Source organism: Dermacentor albipictus, chromosome 4, assembly GCF_038994185.2.
Source record: "Dermacentor albipictus isolate Rhodes 1998 colony chromosome 4, USDA_Dalb.pri_finalv2, whole genome shotgun sequence".
NCBI classification, from domain to species: domain Eukaryota; kingdom Metazoa; phylum Arthropoda; class Arachnida; order Ixodida; family Ixodidae; genus Dermacentor; species Dermacentor albipictus.
This window is the reverse complement of record NC_091824.1, coordinates 3535073-3556659: the sequence shown is the minus strand read 5'-3', so window position 1 is coordinate 3556659 and position 21587 is coordinate 3535073. Positions and strand designations below refer to the sequence as shown.

Here is a 21587-nt window from a genome sequence, read left to right as displayed (position 1 = left end):
TTTTCTGCAAAACAAAAGCTGATTGCCATTACATAAGTCACTTTAGCATCATGAGACTGCTGCTTGATAAATTAAGAAATAGACCAAAAAACAAGACACGCAAAAATAAAAAACAATTTAATGATGCTCTCTCCACACTGGGATAACTAAAACAAACACATCACATCTAATTTGGACATATCAGACGCCTTGTGAAACACTAAAGGAAAAATTCAGTTTCGAGCTATGGCACTTGTCGCATAGATGTGGGGGGCCTTGCACTAATTGTGATAGTTACCACTGCATTTAGAAATTGAAAGCATTCGTGCAGACAAGGATGATTCTTTATATTTTTGGCTACCACTTCAAATGCCTCCACCAAGTGTTACAATACTGCACACAGCCACACTAAGGATCTCGCAGCAACACCTGCAGGTAAAAAGCAGAAGCAGTCAAAGTGGTGGTGTGTACTGGACACTATGTTTGAAAACTTTTTAGGCAAGAAGAGTGCAAGAATCAGACATAACAACTACATTTATTTCCATAATTTCCCATTTGAGTGGCCTTTTCTTTTTGCTTAGACAATGCCTACGCCTAGCCACAGCAGCTCCCTCGTACAGACTCCGCAAACCAAGAGGCCGTGGAGGCAAATGCAGGTAAGAGGCAAGAGGCAATAGCACCGGTATTGAAATTCATCTAATTTCTTTCTTTCTCTTACGTTCAGGCAGCCAGCACACCCGGAACAGCCACCTTGACTGCGGGTTTGCCACCCTAGTTGCCAAGGAAGCAATTGAGGGAAAGCGACAGGCAATGTGAACAGCCACTTCTCCATGTAAACGATACTCTTTCTCTCGGATGACTCCTACGCCTCGCCACACCAGCATACTTGTGCACAAAGATGCTGCGGAGGCACATGCAGGTCAGAGGCAAGAAGCAGTGGCACTGGTGTCGACATTCACCCAATTTCTTTTTCTTACACTGAGGCAGCCAGCACACCTCGAACAGCCACCTTGACTGCGGGTGTGTTAGTAGATTCCTGTTGTACATATGCTCATAATAAACTTCAGTAAACTTGAACTTGATAATAAACTTGAAGGCAAATGGGACATTGATGCATTGTCTTTTTGAACATTTATTGTACACATACAATATATGTTACACTTTGCTGAGCGTGTTTTGAAGCTTCCCCCTATATTTTGCACCTTTAATTACGTATATGTTGTGTGGCCCTCAATGCAGTTCATGTTGTAGCAGCTGCTTTGTCTGTGTATCGCACATTGGCTTAAGCTCGTGATATCCACATACTTCTCTCACATATACAAAATAAAGTTCTATGTAGTCCTCAGTGTTACAACAAAAAATGAGAGTAAACAATCCGATCGTGGAATTGTGTTTATTACAGTGATTTCTATGACAGTTACTGACAAGTTGACAACTTGAACTGGTCAATCCGTCCATAGCCTCCTCTATTTTTCAAAAATAGAGGAGGCTATGATCCGTCATGGCAAGGAATTGTATGTATACATAAAAAAAGGGGGTATCTGTGTGTGTTTGTAGTGGGGGGTATAGGATTAGGGCGGTACGAAAAAATGTACTAATACCATCCTCTAGACCCATTCCGTTAAGGTACCGTAACAAGGCATATTATGCATAAAGTTCATACAACCAACTTTGATACTGCTACATACGCCAGGCGACGCGAGCTACATTTGCCATGACGCATTCGCGACTGCACCGGATGCCCTCCATATTATTCTCGTTAATCGTGCTCACTGCACCGAGGCAAAAGAAAGATCATGGGCGCAGGTGCCTTTAAAGTATCTCGACCTTGCAAGGCACTGCTGCGCGTGCCAGGGAGCTGTCCGTGTGAACACTCCCTGGCACACACTTGCCTCGGCGGCACCAACCTACGTACCGTTCTGCTTCGAGCTTTGATCCCCCCCACTGTCCCTTGGGTGCCCTGGAGTTCCTGCGCCGCCTGCTTTATTATAATGTCAGGTGCTCTCCTGAGACTTCCGTTTGTCGGTTACATGTGCCCTACAGCTGGATCAGTACTTATAATAATAAAGAAAACCCGATCTATCGAAAGCGGCTTTTGCAACATACCGCGCCCGTGCGAAGAGAATTACGGAACGCCAACGAGGAATCTGACCACTGCTTCGAGCTCGTAACCTCGTCGAGTGACACTCCTGCAACAGGCATGACCGCTGAAAACCGCATACCGCCGGAAACAGCGATTTTTTGCGCGACAGCGACAAGGGACGTAGATGGCTGTCGCGTTCGCTCGTCGCCCAGAACTGTCAAACTCCAAGTCTCCAAGCGAGCGACCACTTCGTGCGACATCTCTCCAGTGTTGCTGGTATTAGGGGATCGAGTTAGCGCCAAACCTGGCGTGATACTTGCTATAATTATTTAAGTTGATTTGTTTGGCTGTACAAAGCAGCATAAAGTATTTCTGAAGGTCTTGCAATGGGTTTATTTTGTTTACATATCAAAATTTGGTAGTCTGCTCGTTCCGCTCATTCCGTTTGTACACCGAGAAGCGCGCACGTGCACAAACTGGTAGTACGTCACTAATGTACATCCCGTTCCGGCTGCCTACTATTGGCTAGTCGCTCATAGCACTTCCGGGTGACGAGCGACGAATTCTAGAACCCAAAGCCGGTCGTGGCAGAACTGAGCGATCGCGTGACAAGATCGAGCGATCTGTTCAAGCGACGGCCCGATCCGTCGCTCGAAGCTGTCGCTCGTCGCTGTTGCGCACAAAATCGTGCTCATGGTGCTCATGTCACCACTTCCCCGGTTGTGGGGTGGGAGATTTGAATTAGGAAAAGGGCATTTCAGGCGCTGTTGTAAAAGAATGTCACACCAACTTGCCCAAGCTTCAACAGTGGCTTCAGATGCAATTTTCTCATACAAACTAAGCCTTTTCTTGGCACGAAACAAGCGCTGCAAGGTTTCTGGAATGATACTTAAACAGTGGACGTCGATACACAGCGCTGTGTGTGTCCCTGTTTGTATTCTTTTGCCCAGTTTTTTAATCGCGCTACCGTGCACCCCTTTTAGTATTTGCCTTTAGTGTCCCTTTAACTGCTTCTCACAATTAGGCTGTACTTTGCATGTTTAGTTAAAGTGGCGGTAATCCGAAATAAAGCTAATTGAGGCTTACAGCTGTTTGCAGAATACAAAAGGGAATGTACCAATATATAATTCCTTTTCTGTGCTACACGTTCAACTCACTTGAGCAATTTATTGGTGTTTCTTTCTTGAGGAATAACATGACAAATCTTTGGCGAAATGAGACAGGCTGCTCGGCCCAAATTATTTAGTGAAATATGCCTTTTAGAACACATGGCTGCAGCCAGAAAGAAGCCGAAACGTCATTCATTAGTAGTATGGGACAAATTGAAGATATAATTCCCCGGTGGAGGGTAAAATATCAAGTGAAATATGTAAGGTTTGTGGTGTCTTCCTCATGAAGGTTTGCGAGGTTCTCTTTTATGAACTGACAAAGCAAGTAGTTCTCCATTTGTATAATTAAACAACGCTAGATTGAGACAGAAGGTGCTTGAATTTTCCTTTTCTAGGCACCCTAAGCTGCATTGTAGTACCTCGAGTATACTTTAGGCATTGCAATTGGTGCTGTAAAAAACTGATTCATGGTTTCAAATCGAAGTTGTAGTGAACTGATGGGTTTTGCGAACAATGCTTGCCTCGCCAACAGCCGGTTGCTACCGTTGCATGAGGGTTGTGCCATATTGGCGATAAAGGCTATTGAGGGCCACCATGAAACATTTCATCGCTTGCAATTGATTGGCTCTCAATCTTAACCACAACCCTTTTCTTTCAGGTGATTGCTACTATGGTATTTGTGAATTAACTATGTAAATACGCTACATGACGCCCCATCGTGTTAGCATCCATGAGCAATTTGTTTTATGGGGGCCTGTTTCAGAGAGCGGTGAAAGTAGCAGCAAACTTTTTCCTATGAAGTGCGTGCCTAACTTTTTTTCACACATTAATAAAGTGGCCAAATTTGATTAGAACAGCTCACTAGAGTAATAAGAATCATGATGATAGCTTTGCTTGGCAGTGCCTGTCTAGTGCCTCAGGAGCGCTCTATTCAAAACAGTAATGAACAGTATACAGAAACTCCTCCTATAACTAGAGATGAAGTCAGAAAGGCCTTGCAATGCATGAAACGGGGAAGAGCGGCAGGAGAGGATGGAATAACAGTCGATTTAATCAAAGACGGAGGAGACATAATACTAGGAAAACTGGCGGCTCTCTATACGAAGTGTCTATCGACTGCAAGGGTCCCAGAAAACTGGAAGAATGCAAACATTATACTAATCTACAAAAAGGGCGACGTTAAAGAACTAAAAAGTTATACGCCCATTAGCTTACTCCCAGTATTATATAAAATATTTACCAAAATAACTTTAATAGAATAAGGACAATACTGAAATTTAGTCAACCAAGGCAGCACGCTGGCTTCAGGAAAGGTTACTCTACAATGGATCACATCCATGTCATTAACCAGGTTATCGAGAAATCCGCAGAGTACAATAAACCTCTCTGATGGCATTCTTAGACAACGAAAAAGCATTTGATTCAGTAGAGATACCAGCAGTCATAGAGGCATTGCGTAATCAAGGAGTACAGACCGCTTTTGTAAATACCCTAGAAAATATCTTCAGTTATTCTACAGCCACCTTATTTCTACACAAGAAAAGTAGGAAGATACCTATAAGGAAAGGGGTCAGGCAAGGAGACACAATCTCTCCAATGCTATTCACTGCGTGCTTAGAAGAAATATTCAAGCTATTAAATTGGGAAGGCTAAGGAGTAAAGATTGACAGCGAATACCTCAACAACCTTCGGTTTGCCGATGACATTGTTCTATTCAGCAACAATGCAGATGAGTTACAACAAATGATTGAGGACCTTAACAGGGAGAGTGTAAGAGTGCGACTGAAGATTAATATGCAGAAGACAAAGATAATAGATAGATAGGCAAGGGAACAAGAGTTCAAGATCGCAAGTCAGCCTCTAGAGTCTGTGGAGGAGTACGTTTACTCAACTACTCACAGGGAAGCAGGACCATGAGAAGGAAATTCACAGAAGAATGAAAATGGGTTGGATTGCATACGGCAGACATGGCGAGTTCCTGAATGGGAGCTTACCGTTATCATTGAAAAGGAAAGTATACAATCAGTGCATTTTACCGGTGCTGACATACGGTGCAGAGACTTGGAGGCTGACAAAGAAGCTTCAGAACAAGTTAAGGACCGCGCAAAGAGTGATGGAACGAAGAATGCTAGGCATAACTTTAGGAGACAGAAAGAGAGCAAACGGCCATAGACGATATTCTAATAGACATTAGGAGAAAGAAATGGCACTGGGCAGGTCATGTAATGCATGGACTAGATAACCGTTGGACCATTAGGGTAACAGAATGGGTACCAAGAGAAGGGAAGCGCAGTAGAGGACGGCAGAAGACTAGATAGAGTGATGAAATTAGGAAATTTGCGGGTGCTATTTGGAATCGATTGGCGCAGAACAGGGGTAATTGGAGATCGCAGGGAGAGGCCTTCGCCGTGCAGTGGACATGAATAGGCGGATGATGATGACAATGATCAAGATTTTTTTCCATGTAAAATGCAATAGCTAAGTGCTAAGGGAATGGTAAGTGCTTAGTGAAGCATCGTACACAACTTCACGTGTTGAATTTGCAGACATTCTTTTTATGCAAAATTTATGGACAGACATGGTGCATTGTAAAACAAGTAGACCCCTTGAACACTACATAGCTTGCGATATCCAAGCCACAAATTTTCTCGACTCGTGCACTTTTGAAGAAGGAACTGTGGTGCAGGCATGACAGCAAAAAGAAGCCAACATATCCTTCAATAAGTATGGCTCGAGCCACTCATACCCGAAGCATGCACGAAGAGGCGCACGACAGCCGAGCGAGCTGGAGCGAGCGGCCTCCTGACCGTGACATCACTCGCAAGAGGGCGCCACTCCAAGTTCTCGCTGCCAATAGGAAAGCATCCTGCGATTACACGTTGCAGAAAGATGGCAAATACGTGCGCACTTGTAGTTTGGCATGTGGCTTTCAAGTACACTCCAAGCAAAGTTAGCACTCTTTGTGGTTTATCTTCGTGTCCCCTAAATATATTTGACTATCTTGTGTGCTTTTCGTTTTTTAACGCTCAGTACTTCCAAGTCACAAACAGCATCAGCGTAAACATAGCATTCTTACTGGAAAGTAGCGAGCACATAGTTTTCAACAAAGGAGAGGCAAGCAAGACATTGAATTACAATTACTGTATGAGGACAAGATATGCACAAAACTTCTTTCAGAGCAGACACAGCAGAGATGGTCCTAGAGATGATGGCCCTTGTGACATGCAAGTACTAGTGCTCTGGCTACAAGTGTCTAGGTGGTTGGCAGCAACCACTGTCGCAGCTGTGGCTCCACGTGCTCAAACCAGAAGATGTTTGAGCGGATGCGCTCCAGAGCCTGGTCCAGGGCCAGCCGGCCAGACTGCAACTCCACTTGGCCAAAGAACTGCTTCACCTGCGCACACATAAAACCCACACTGGCTCTCCACATTCACTTACAAGTGCTCCAGCCTCCCAGGCATGACTGGTTGCAGGGTCAGCCTCTGTTTTTCATTACCATTATTTATTTCCTGAGCTACTCCCCAAGCTCATCGTACACTAATGCGATTCTAGATTATGATGTTTTTAAATGTAAATTTTATTGTTAACAAGTGTGTGGAGAGGAAGTTTTCACTTTCAGTGCTTGAACCTTGTTTCGTGCATGATGTTGCCATAAGCTGCAGCTCCCTTATTACCCTGGTTACATATAACAGTGAAACAAATAACTACTTGCCATGGCACATATTTACAGTAAAATTCTTTCAATGTTTTATAGTACATTTCTACCTGTTAGTGACCCATAAAAAGATTTTTGCTAAACCTGCGAGAAAACGTTTCTCAAACGAAGCTTTTTTAATGAACCCTCCTGGACTTTGCCAGCTGCTGCAGCTGCTGTCTTGCTTCTCATGGAGAAAATAAAAGAATGATATCTCTGATGCAGCTTGATATCATCTGATATCTCAGATGATATCAAGCTGCATCACCAGAAGATGCTCCAGAACCAGATGCTCTAACCATTAGGACACAACTGCATGCATACTTCTCTGGTGCCAACACCAAATAGCTTTCCGAAATGACTGGAACAAACAGCACATTGCATAGCCTGTGCACACTCGTTGCCATTTGGCCAGAGGCAGGAATGAAACAAGCCAGTAATAGTTAAACTTACCACTGTCTTTCACATCATATTTAATGTGCACCTCTGCTCACTATCCTTCCTTCACCTTCGTCCTCGTGGAGCATTTACGTGAACTGCTGTTTGCCTTTTGGCATAGCTTATGAATTTTGCAGTACACAAACATAAACATTGCATGACAGTAAAGTTGTGATGTGTTGCACATGAATATAAACAATGCATAAAATTACACATTGCATAGAATGTCAATAGAGGCAGCTGAATGCGTGGATTTTAGTTTTATAGCATTTATAGTTTTATAGCCTGCTTCATAAAAGCTTCACTCCACCAACGTGTGCGTTGAATCTCCACTGCATCATTTCTTTTGCCCTGAGCAACTATATATATATATATATATATATATATATATATATATATATATATATATATATATATATATATATATATATATATATATATAATGCTATATTGCTACGGAATAGTATTACCGATGATGAAGAGGCGAGCAGTAAGAAGACGACGACGACGATTGGAGGCTAGCGCGGGCTGTTGCCTCTTGGCCAAGTGCGGCGTATTACGTTGTAAATATACTTGTATATAGCTTTTCATCTGCGTCTTCTTATGTAACATATCTGGTGGAGGTGGACGTTCCCTGTACCTCGTCACGGAGCTTCGCAGTGCATGGTATGTCGAGCCTAGCTTCATGGCTCCCGGCGATGACAACTCGACTCAGCCGCCTCCGATACCTGCTGCCACTTCGACGACCTACATCACTCTCCCTGCTCCTCGTGATCCTGGCGTATTCTCGGCAAAAGATGGGGAAGACGTCGAGGACTGGATCAGCCTGTACGAACACGTCAGCCGCAATAACCGGTGGGACCCTACTATCATGCTCACCAACGTAGTCTTTTACCTCGGTGGCACATCTAGAGTTTGGTATCGGACGCACGAAGATGAGCTGACCAGTTGGGATTCGCTTAAGCAAAAGCTTCGAGACTTTTTCGGCAACCCCTATGGTCACCAACTTGCCGCGCAGAAGGCGCTTTCCGGTCGTGTGCAGACGTCAACGGAGCCCTACGTCACGTACATTCAGGATGTCCTGGCTCTGTGCCGCAAAGTTGACGCACACATGACGGAGTCCGACAAGGTCTCCCACATCCTCAAAGGCATTGTCGATCACGCCTTCAACTTGCTCGTATTTAACAACGTGGCGATGGTGGGTACCGTTATAAAAGAGTGCCGCCGCCTGGAACTCGCTAAAAGCAGACGTATCGATCAGCAGTTTGCCCGTTTGCCCAACACCCCAGCGACATCTTCCTGTGCCGACGCTCCTCGTCCCAACAACACTGGCGATATTACCAAGATCGTCCGGTGTCAGATTGAGGCCGCCTATCCGGCTGCCTTCGACTCCAGCCCCACCAACGCACCTGCAGTCACAGTTTCCCTGATCCAGGCAGTTGTCCGCCAGGAGTTGGGAAACATGGGCCTTCACACCATCTGCTCGGCCCATCGCCCTGATACCCATCCAGCTTCTTCGATTCCACCCCGTCCCGCATCTTCTTACCCACCACGTTTCCGCAACCCAGCTGAATGGCGCACTGCTGACGACAAGCCCATTTGTTTTCACTGCCGTCGCATCGGGCACATTTCTCGATACTGTCAAAGTCGCTGGAGTTCCCCGACCCGGTCTACTTATACCGCCTACTCTCGCCCCCCAGGTGGCCCTTCTCGTCCCTATGCCGCACGCTTCCATAATGCCGCCTCTGATTCCCCTGCGCCGAACCGTCCCTATTTTCGTTCACCTTCGCCCCAACGACGACAATCTCGCTCTCCCCAGCCCCGTCGCTCCTTTTCGCTGACTCCCTTCGGACGCCGCTCCTAGCCGGAAAACTAAATGATGCAGCACCTAGAGGTGACGCTGCATTGCTCCCTACGCCGCCAAATCCTCCACTGACGTTGCCCACTCATCTGAACCTTCTTGACGTGCAAGTCGACGGTGTTCCTTTATTTGCTCTTATAGACACTGGGGCGCATTTGTCGGTAATGGGCGCGGACTTTCGTACCCGCCTGAAAAAAATAATTACGCCCGCCACGACGCATGTTGTCCGTGTCGCCGATGGCGGAACAGCCCCCGTAATTGGTATGTGTGCCGCCCGCGTCTCCTACGCCGATCGCTCAACAATTGTGCTATTCACAGTCATCGCCCACTGTCCCCACGACATCATCCTCGGCTTAGACTTCCTCTCCGCACATTCTGCTCTCATTGATTGTTCCGCCAGTACTCTCCGCCTCGACCTGCCTGTTCTGGATCCCGCTGAACCACACCCCAGTCGCCTCAGTTCCGTCGACTTCATTCGCTTGCCACCTACGGCACTGAGTTACGTTGACCTAGTGTCATCCCCACCAGTGCCCAACGGTCACTATATCGCGGCTCCTATACAAACGTCGTCCTTACACACGAGATCACGGTACCTCATACCGTTTTATCTATTACGGCTAATTGCGTCTGCCTGCCAGTGATCAATTTTGGCTTGACGACACAAGTGCTGCCATGCGGGATGTCTCTGGCCCAGCTTTGCTCATTCGAGGATCACTCAATAGCATCTATTGAGGTGGACGGCAATTCAGCTGATCCTCCTCTATCATCTCAGTCAACAACTTGTACCATCGCCGACTTACAGAAAATGATTGCGCCCGACTAGCCGTCCGAGCACGCTCGTGAGCTCTACCGCGTTCTGTTTTCCTACAACGATATTTTTGACTTTAACGATCGTCCTTTGGCCCAAACTACAACTGTTAAACATCGCATTTATACCGGCGATGCCCCTCCTATTCATCGCCGCCCGTATCGAGTGTCACCGGCTGAGCGTGAAGTTATTCACGCAGAGGTTCGCAAAATGCTTGCCAAGAACATCATAGAATCGTCATGTAGTCCATGGGCGTCACCTGTTGTACTGGTAAAAAAAAAGGATGGCTCATGGGGCTTTTGCGTGGATTATCGGCACCTTAACAGGGTTACCAAAAAGGACGTGTATCCCCTACCTCAGATCGATGACGCCCTTGACTGCCTCCATGGTGCTCGCTACTTCTCTTCTATTGACCTCCACTCTGGCTACTGGCAGATTGCCGTGGACGATCTCGACTGCGAGAAGACTGCTTTTGTAACTCCGGACGGTCTTTATCAATTCAAAGTGATGTCGTTTGGTCTATGTAACGCTCCTGCCACTTTTGAACGCATGATGGACTACCTTCTTCACGGTTTCAAATGGTCCACATGCCTGTGCTACTTGGACGACGTCATAGTGTTCTCCCCAACGTTCGCTACGCACCTTGAGCGCCTCTCAGCAGTCCTGGACGTTTTTCGGCGAACCGGTCTGCAACTCAACGCATCGAAGTGCCAATTCGGCCGTCGCCAGATTACCGTCCTTGGGCATCTCGTTGACGCGAACGGCATGCAACCGGACCCAGGCAAGATCCATGCTGTTACGCACTTTCCTCTTCCGAAGTGTGTCAAGGATGTGCGCAGCTTCATCGGCCTTTGCTCGTACTTCCGCCGTTTCGTCAAAAATTTCGCGGCCATAGCACGACCACTAACTGAGCTTTTGAAAAAAGACGCCCCTTTCCAGTGGGGCGATAACGAGGCCTCTGCATTCTCGCTTCTCATCGATCTTCTCACAACGCCTCCCGTTCTGGCCCATTTCGATCCTTCTGCGCCTACCGAAGTCCGTACTGATGCCGGCGGTCACGGAATTGGCGCAGTACTGGCACAACGCCAGCGTGGCCACGACCGTGTTATCGCTTATGCCAGCAGGCTCCTCTCGCCCGCGGAGCGCAACTATTCCATCACTGAGCGTGAGTGTCTGGCCCTAGTTTGGGCGGTTGTGAAGTTCCGCCCATACTTATATGGCCGACCCTTTTCCGTTATCACAGACCATCACGCGCTTTGTTGGTTATGCTCATTGAAAGACCCTTCAGGAAGACTTGGTCGCTGGGCCTTACGCCTCCAAGAATATTCGTTCTCTGTCACCTACAAATCTGGCCGACTACACAAGGACGCTGACTGCCTGTCTCGCTACCCGGTAGACGAGCCTGACGACGCCGACAGTAGTACCGCCGACGGCATTTTCTCTGTGTCTGCCTTCGCTAACATCGCCGATGAGCAGTACCGAGACCTATCACTGCGAGTACTCATCGAGCGTCTGTGCTCTACACCTACCGACGCATCCGTTTGCCGATATGTTCTCCAGGGCGGCATTCTGTACCGAAGGAGCTTCCTCCCTGATGGCCCTGATCTTCTTCTTGTCGTGCCAAAACATCTACGACAGACTGTGCTCTTTCAGATGCATGACGCACCCACTGCAGGACATCTTGGCGTAACCCGCACGTACGACCGCGTCTGCCGCCGCTTCTATTGGCCTGGTCTTGCTCGCTCCGTCCGACGCTACGTTGCTGCCTGTGATCCCTGCCAGCATCGGAAAACGCCTCAGGTGCTACCTTCCGGTCATCTCCAGCCGATCACCGTCCCTGTGGATCCGTTTTTTTCGTGTTGGATTAGACCTCCTCGGTCCCTTTCCCACGTCATCCTCTGGGAACAAATGGATAGCCATCACAACTGATTACGTCATCCGATACCTATTAAGCGGGCTCTCTCTACCAGTTGCATCACTGACATTGCAGACTTTCTCTTGCGGGACATTATCTTAGTGCATGGCGCCCCGCCACAGCTGCTTACTGACCGTGGTCGTAACGTCCTCTCGAAAGTTATCGCCGACATTGTGCGTTCCTGCTCCATTCAATGCAAGCCGACTACCTCATACCAACTTCAAACCAACGGCCTGACAGAGCGGTTAAATCGTACTCTTACCGAAATGCTGTCCAAGTATGTTTCCAAGGACCACCACGACTGGGACATTGCCCTTCCTTATGTCACATTTGCGTACAATTCTTCCCGGCACGACACCACCGGATTTTCTTCATTTTATCTATTGTACGGTCGCGAACCGACCTTGCCCCTAGACACGGCACTTCCTTCTGCTGCGATCTCAACAAGCGAGTATGCGCGCGACGCCTTCGCCCTCGCCGACCATGCTCGCCAGCTTGCCCGTACTCGACCGACGGCCTCGCAAACCACTCAGCAGCGTCAGTACAACGCCCGCCACCGTGACGTACAGTTTTCGCCTGGTGCGCTCGTGCTCTTGTGGTCGCCCTCTCGTCACGTCGGACTTTCACAAAAGCTCCTTTCGCGATACACAGGGCCCTACCGCGTGCTGCACCAGGTGACGCCTGTGACGTACGAAATTGCCCCTGTGAGCTCAACCTCGTCATCTACTGTGGCATCTAGTGATGTCGTGCACGTCAGTAGGCTCAAGGCCTACTACACTGCTTCCGAGTCCGGCCTTTAGTCGCTCCGGGACGGCGCTTTTGCTGCTGGGGGTAGTGCTACGGAATAGTTTTAGCGATGATGAAGAGGCGAGCAGTAAGAAGACGACGACGATGATTGGAGGCTAGCGCGGGCTGTTGCTGGGAGGCAGGGCAGATTCCGCAGCAATGGAAGATGGCACAAATTGTGTTAATACCTATACCGGGCATGCGACTGCAAATTGAGAACTTGAGACCCATATCTCTCACTTCTTGCGTGGGGAAACTCATGCACCACGTGGTCCTAGCGAGGATAACCACCTACCTCGAAGACTGCGACACGCTCCCGCGCACGATGATAGGATTCAGGAGAAACCTCTCAGTGCAGGACGCTCTGTTACAACTAAAACATCAGATCATAGACGATTCGGGCAGATCGACAAAGGCAATTCCCGGGTTGGACCTAAAAAAGGCCTTCGATAACGTAACACATGCAACGATACTAGATAGAGTAGGCGAACTAGGACTGGGAAAACGCACATACGATTATGTATGCAATTTTCTAACGGGCAGAAAGGCAAAGATCACGATAGCAGACCTAGTTTCGGAGGAGATCGAGATAGGCAGCGCAGGTACGCCACAGCGCTCGGTCTTATCACTGATGCTACTCAATCAGGCGCTAATCAGACTGCCAGCCAAGCTACAAGTAATCGAGGGTCTCAATCATACCTTATACGTTGACGATATCACCCTATGGGTGAGAAACGGAAGTGACGGGCAGATAGAACAAACCCTTCAAACAGCGGTCGAAACAATAGAAAAATATCTAGAGGGGACAGGGTTAACATGCTCGGCAGAGATATTGGAGCTGTTGCTGTACAGACTGACTCGCAGAGGTCGCAAACCAGGCAACTACAGGGAAGACCTCACCCATAGAGAAGAGATACAGTTAAAGACGGCCGATGGGAAACTCATACCCAAGGTCGATAGGATCAGGGTATTGGGGCTCCTCATTGAAGCCAAGGGCAACAATGGAGAAACCCTCAGAAGACTGGAGGGAACTGTAGCGCAAATCATGAGGCTAATCAGAAGGATACCAAATAAACATAGCGGGATGAAAGAGGAAAATACGATCAGGTTAATACAGGCCTTCGTAATAAGTATAATAGTATACGTAGCGCCGTACTTAAAATGGCAGGTCGCGGAAAAGATCAAACTAGAAAGCCTCATTCGGAAGATATACAAACTAGCCATAGGACTACCGATCAGCACTAGCACGGACAAGTTGCTGCAATTAGGCCTACACAACACAATAGACGAGCTCATTGAAGTGCAATGTACGGCACAATATGAACACCTCTCTAAGACTAGAGTAGGCAGACACATCCTAGAGAGATTAGACATAGGTTACCACACACAGCACAATGTCAAGATGGACATCCCGAGAGAGACGAAGGAAAGTTTGGTAATACCTCCCATGCCAAAGAACATGCACCCAGAACACAATAAGGATAGAAGAGAGATCAGAGCGAAGAAAATACAGAAGAAATTCGGCAGCAACAAGGACACAGTGTTCGTAGACATGGCTCGATACAGTCGTAGATGGGGGTTTACGGCAGCCGTAATCGATAGGGAGAAGCGGTGCAAGATGTGCGTGACGATATGCACCACAAGTAACGAGATAGCTGAAGAAGTAGCCATAGCGCTCTGCAGTAGCTCAGACTAACGCAACCGTGATAGTCAGCGACTCTCAGACAGTAATAAGAAACTTTGCCAACAACCGAATCTCCCCGGAGGCACTACGCATTCTTCTTGCAGGAGGCCAAAATTACAATAGAAAGGTATACATCACCTGGACACCTGCTCACACCCTCGCGGAGGACGGCAACAACGAGGTGGCACATGACGCGGCTCGAGGGCTTACGGATCGAGCCGCAGTCGCAAGTGACACCCCGACACCCTCCGGACGTGACGGTGCGGTAAATGAGTAGGAGTGGGAGGACAGAATGACAACATATAATGACATTACGAAACATTATAGGTTACAGAGGCGCATATTCCCGCGACCTCACACAAAATTGACAAAAAAGCAGTCTGTTGCATGGCGGCAGTTACAAACTAGGATGTATCCGAATCTTGTGCTCTCGCAAATCATATATCCGGATGTATATCCTACGGACAAATGCAAAACATGTGAATCCAGAGCCACTCTGGAGCACATATTATGGGAATGCCGAGGGATAAATAACAATAAAGAAAATGCGGCCTCTAGCCGCAGCCTTCGCATGCGTGGGGAAGCCGCGCTGCTCAGCCCCGCCCTCAAGGATCGACTATGGGCCGTCCAGCGGGCTGACGATGCCGCCAGGACCCACGAACTCCTGGCCGTCACCTAGGCGGGGCCCTTGGCCCTCCCCACCAACTCGCAGGGCACACAATAAAGTTCTTTCCTCCTCCTCCTCCTCCTCCTCCTCCTCCTGAGCAACTAGATAGGTCACACGAAAAAAATGTAATGGAAAACTTCCTGTTAAGGACGTTAACATAGGATCACAGGATGGAAAACAGGTAAGATAAATGCATTTACCATAGTGTGTTCCCATACTTGGAGAACTGGCCATCACTGAGGGCCTGCTGTCACTTTGCCTGTGGATATTTAGGGAACAATATGGCTTTGGGGGCGGTTACATATCAACAAGCTAATTTGCCTTGGAAGGTTCTGGGAACAACATGGCGTGAATGGCACCACTTTAAGCACAGGTTGTTCCTCTTTCTTTTCCTTTTTTTCTTGGCAATGTTCTGTGCCATGTGGATAGAGAAACAGACGTGAATCAACCAATCATGTCACTGGTGTGCTGTGATTTATTGTGCCACTGTTTGGGAGGAGCCATCGAGGTTTTACAACAGCTTCGAAACCATGGAGGAAGGAAAGCGTAGGAGAGGTCCTGGCCAGCACAGATGTTTTGGAGAAAGTGTGGTGGAAGTCATGTGCTGTTTTTCACAAAGGAGCACTGGGATTGGTAACCCAAACATCAATGTTGCCATAGAAACTGGGCTCCTGAAGCTCTCACCACTGCTTTAGGACTCTGAAGAGTGAGACAAATATTTTCTAGCCCGTGTCTTTCTCGCAGCACATTCTGTTCACAAGACAAGCTGACTTTGGAGCATGGTGTGTAAGCTTGAAGGTTGTGTTGTTGAAGGTCTATGAGTGTGAGTGTCAGCCAGCAATAAGAACACTCAAGTAATCACGGTGTGGGTCTTCGTCGTCATCTTCAACGTGCAACAGAAAAGCACAGGAGTGCATCTGCTTCACTAAAACTGTTACAGAAAATTCGTAGGCTTTGTTCTGACGGGTGTCGACAGCACACACATCTGGCACCTCGTAGCAATGCAAGTTCAAAGCTCGCGCCTATCTGCACAGGTGAGCTGATCGGAGGCAAAAAGGGAGATGACACACCAACATGGCTGCATTTCTGGCTTCAAAAACGTGATGTCAAGGCCTCTCCTATATTGTTTTTTCCTCCATGTTCCGAACCCTCACTGTCATATTTAATGCAAATGCAGGGGTGCTATTCAGGAGATCGGTGAATTCTGCCATACTCTAATGGCACCATTTTGAGCCAATCAGAGGCCGTAGCAGCCCTTGGGACCAATCAGGGCTGATCAGATGTGACAATATGGCGGACTTCACTGATGTCCCGAATGGCACCCCAGTGTTCTCTGAATCCCTGGCTCGGTCAAATGCGCCAGATCAAGTGTTCACCTTGTCATTTGTACATAACTTTATTTTAGTAAATAGCTGTGTGCATAAACTGTTATTTTACTCTGTTAAACTGCTATTTTACTAAGTTTAAACATCTGTGTTGTTCAATCTCCAATGGAATGAAGCAACAGTGGCAGTGCCAGAAAGAGGTAAAGGCAAGGTTATCGTATGTAAAGCTGGCAACTTTCACTTGAACCAAAAGTGGCACGAAACTTCCTCTGACCAGTGCAAAGCAGGAGCTTGCTACTGCCTATCTTAGATGGCTATGACCTTCAGAGCATGGGCGCAGCATGGCGATGGTGAACGATGACTGACAGCTGCGCTCGTTGGTGTTTATTCGGTGTGGTGATCAATATTGTCCACCGAGCCCGGCAGGCTAACGAAGATTATGCATACGGATTATGCCCGAGGGGGCATCACATGCTCGTCACATACTGTGCTCTTCACTTCATCAGTGTAGCAAGGTAGGCTCAACAACATTGCTTCTCAGTTTAACGAAACATATTACAAAATTCAACGAGGTTACCAGGTTATCAGAAATGAACAAGTACCTACAAGGTACTGCCTTGTAGACAACTAAATGCAATGTGAACCATTTTCTTTAGGTTCATCCTATGCAATGTACAATAGTGTCATGCAACGTTTATGTTTATGCAGTGCACAGGTCACAACTTTCATCTAATGCAACATTTGTTTATGCATTACATCGTTCATAAGCTGTGCCAGAATGCAAACATTGTGGGATTTCACAGCCGTGCTTTTGGGACAAAGGAACAACACAGTAGTGCAAACAATCACAAGGGCATTTAGTGCACCTTTCATAGATCAATGCCTGCAAGCCGAGCTGCTATCCACAAAACATGCCGATGGGCACGCGACAAATCTAGGAAGTCCAACTCACCGCGACCGGATAGTGAGCAAATATGTTCGCCTTATGCTGGATCTCAATGCCTGATCACTCGCGCGTACGGTCACGCAAACGGTGGCACGTTCGAAGGAGGCCACGCGAGACGGTCTCGCAGAAGCATGTATCGGTGCACGCGCTGGACGTCCGCGGCGTTCGCCGACCCGCAACCCAAGAGGAAGAGCTTTCTCCTTTTCGCGCCCAAGTAACCTTGCCGGTAGGAGGCGTTCGCAGCGCAACACTCGCGCCATCTCTCGTACTGCACTTCAACCACACCGACCGCCGCGCCCCCAGGCCACGCGGCGAAGCCGCATTGCAGGAGACGGGAGATATGCGGGAAAACAAGATATCAGGAGTCGCTCATCCCCACAACATGAAGTCAGGTGGGTGATACACCAGTTGCAAATAAACCTCTTTGCAGCTCATTAGAAATTGTGCTCTTAGTGTCTGTAGCTTGTTTGTACGGTTGCAAGCTACAGATTGTGTATCCAGCTGTGCACAATGGATCCAACCCTCACCCTTGACAACAATGGCCTGAAAATCTCCCTCAGCTTCACGGTGCGCAGCTTCTTTCACATGCGCAAGAAACTGTCATCGCGCTGGTATGAACCAGTTCAGAAAGTGCACGGCCAGCTCAATGACATACAGAAGCAATAGCTGCCATACTCTGAAGGCATAAAACCAGAGAGAAGAAAATTAAGGGCACCCACCCACAAGGCAAGGGGTGTCATCATGCCGACACTGCTTGCAACGTTACTGCAGCAACAATCAGCTTGTGTGGCCAATTATGCTCTTCATTCCTCGCAGTGTTTTCCTCTGCACTGATAAAAGCACTGCAAGCAAGGGATATGATGACACAGGAAAAGAAGTTTTTCTAGAAGATCTTGTAGCTAGGCTGGTTGGTAATGCATCTTGGTAACAGCTTCAGAGTGCAAGAAAAACACACTCACACACACATACACCAAAGAATAGGATGCCCCTTTCTCACACGGAAGCCACTCTACCATAGTGAACAAGGTTATCATGTGCTCTAAAATTGACTTGATGGTTTTGCGAAACAGCTCTCACAACTAGATTTGCACTTTGTTTTTCCCACAGCTGCTGGCAGGGCTTTTGATTTCCTAGTTGTCTTCCTTGGGCTCAGGCTAGTTTGCACAAGCTGTATATTTAGGACGGTAATACAGTAAAGCCCTGTCTCATATTATGTATGTAACAGTTCTGAATTACGTCAAACTCTTGCCTTTGCTTTAAGATGTTGATAAACTCGACTTCGTCCTGCCATCTGCTAGCCGCCTGGTTACCTCAGATGGTAGAGCGCTGCCCCGGAAAGGCGGTGGTCCTGGGTGCGAGTCTCAGACTAGGACGAATTTTTCTTCAACTGTGACGCTTTTCTTTTGAGGGACCCGTATAGGTTTCCTTTGTAGCAATTGCTATGAACGGGTGGATGTCTGATTGCCTCTTTATTAATTAACTCATACAACATAGTTGAGGGGGGAGCCGCACTTACTTCAGTCTAATGGATGTCTGCTTTCACGGCCAACATTGTACGCGGGTGCTGAGTTGCTACTGGGCAAGCTGAAGCCGATGCAAAAATGCAGCAGTGCGACAATGCCAATAGACAACAAAAAATAGCGAGCTGTTGCGCTTGTTTCGTTTCGACCTATGCACGATCTTGTGAGCTTTCATGAGAACACCTAAGTTGTTGTCCAGCTGCTTCTGCGAAATGGATCCATCAGTGTGTGCGCGTTGGGAGAGCTTAGCCCGGCTCATGGATCCTTACTGCGATACGCTGTGTCATTGTACTGCTGGAACCAGATTAGTGGTATAATGCCACATGAACGCTAAGGTGGACATGAGGGGACCCAAGAGAATGATCACGCGTTGAAACATGGTAGAAAATTACATAGTTTTGTTCTCTGCATGACGTGGGAACAAGCAGACGAAACGGAAATACATATCTCTTGCTAATGTACAAAGTAAAACAAAGACATGCAGACATTCAGTTTGCATGTTTTATTATTTCTCTAAGCTTTAATTAAGCTATTGAGGCAACAGATCAAACAAACGAACAACAGAACTAACAAATAATTCTCAAAGTCGCATGTCACTGTGAGTAGCCTTACAGCCCTGTGAATTATGTAGATGCACTTGCGCGTCTGACCTCTGTGCGTACGGAGCTGTGCGTACGAAGCCGTGCGTACGGCTGAGATCCGAGCACCCTCGAGGGCACACAATGTGCTGTTTGAAATTTCAGCTGTTTTCACAGCACGAAGTGGTGGAATACTTTAAAAACATGGTCATTAGCATGCATTGTATGCACTGCCCTTTAAGGGCCCTTTAAGGTGCTCGAGTACAGCAATATCTAGCGTAAATCTAGAAAGCAGGTATCAAGCAGCAGATACCTAAAAAACTTGTAGCATCAAGCCATGTTTTTTTTTTTTTTTAGCGAACAAACAAATTAGGCAACAGTCTGCTTTGTTTGTTTGTTGTTTTTCGGACCCAGGAAACACATGCCGATTCGTAACTGGATATACTGACATACTATCCATGCATAAATGCAAAAGTTGGATTTTCTTTTCACATTCACTACCAGCAGAACTATATAAAATGCCCTGGAATCCCTTTTGGCACTGACATGATGCAATTTTTGCCAAAGTCTGGCTTTTATAGCAGCATGTAGCAGGTTCCACACTTCGTGGCAGTATTGGAGCAATGCAGCAGCAGTTCCTCCACTGCATTTCTATATGCTGGCAGCCTGAGGCGGGAATGGTGATGCGGCTTTGTATGAGCTAATTATGAAGCGTGAAAGAAATACAAAATGAAATGCGTCGTTACAAAATATGGAAACAGCATGCCTTGACTGTGCAAGGGCTCCAGTTTATTGCAATGACAACAGAAAACTGCAGGTTACATGATGCAGCATCTTTCCTTCATGTGCTGCAAGCCATGTAGTGCGGCTCCATTCCAGCATTACAGTACACAACCTTCAACCAATATACAGCATGCTGTGTGTAGAGAGCTACTCACAGAGTGCAGGGTGAATGCTGTTGGCTTTTGTCGGAGAGTGGCAATGTCACAAAAGTAGAATGCAGGCAATACTGCTGATTGAAAAGCTCAGCCAGTTTAGTGCATTATCAGTTGGCCAATAGTTTTCAGGAGTTTTGATATGCTGCATCAGACAAGCTACTGGCAACATTTCTTGCTGCCATATTTTGGGCTAATTGGCGCAAAATTATTAGTAAATTTTTACTATGAAATAAAAAGGTTCTTCACACTCATTCACACTTAGGGCATGACTGCACTGCAACTTGCTTATCATGGATAACAACTGCTACACTTGGGACAATGCTGAAAAATTCATTGTAAAGACAACCAGAAGTATCCCCACCAGACTGCAATCTAACTGCCGAGTGACGCTTCTAAATGTAAATACACATAGTCTACTTAATAAAACTGATGACTTAAAATATCTAGTGGATTGTCATGACCTATCTTTTGTTTCTGATCATGTCAAGGTGGGCTACGTGAGGCACCCGGTGCGTCCTTATGTGCCCTGGCCACTGCAATGCCACAAGTGCCTTAAGCTAGGCCATGTCAGCGCTGTATGCACAGGCCATATGACATGCCTCCGCTGTGCTGGCAGCCATGACGTATCTTTGTGCACAGTGAAAAAAATGAAGTGCTCGAATTGCGATGGACCCCACGAGGCCAATTCCAAGGAGTGTCCTAAACAAAAACGGAGAAAAAAGTACTGAACAAAATGAGCAAGACAAGTATATATCCCACAAGGAGGCGGCAGCGTCAGTGCAACAGCGGAGGAGACCAACGCGTCATTGGCGTGGGCAAGCTGTAGGTCCAAACGAGAGCTCCCTGGCTCCAATTACGCAGGTCCAGGAGAAGGTAGTTGAATTGGCATCGATAAATCTCTCTAAACCATTGCTTCAAGCCAGGTGCGCAAGCCCGGAATCGAATGTATGGCCACGCTTGCCGCCGCGCCACGGGCCTTAGACTGTCAGCGCGAGCAAGGACAGTGCAATCAGATGGCACCATTGGACTCTGTCATCAAAACCATGCTGCGACAAATAATCGCCGCCCTGCAGCTGCTACTGTCCGCTTTAAATACGCCAGTGGCGCTAACAGCGGTTAAAATAATGAACGCTATAGACAGTCTCTTGGATACATTGCAGTAACTTCCAACTCTGCTCGCTAAGATGACTGTGCTGCGGTGTGAAGTGTGCACGTACACAAAGCACAGATACAGTATAATGTGCAGCCCTTATCGT

The 21587-nt window shown here is 47.4% G+C and overlaps 1 protein-coding gene across 5 annotated transcripts in view; it reads right to left on the bottom strand.

The window, feature by feature from the left end:
* Positions 1-100: 100 nt before the first annotated feature.
* The window catches only part of LOC139059015 (endoplasmic reticulum aminopeptidase 2-like), a 202543-nt gene continuing 181056 nt past the window's right edge, over positions 101-21587 (bottom strand). For all 5 annotated transcript variants that reach the window (XM_070536792.1, XM_070536790.1, XM_070536794.1 and 2 more), the window contains one exon: positions 101-6565. In XM_070536792.1, the coding sequence (XP_070392893.1) occupies positions 6425-6565 (141 nt within the window). In that variant the 3' untranslated portion in view covers positions 101-6424. The remainder of the gene's footprint in view (positions 6566-21587) is intronic.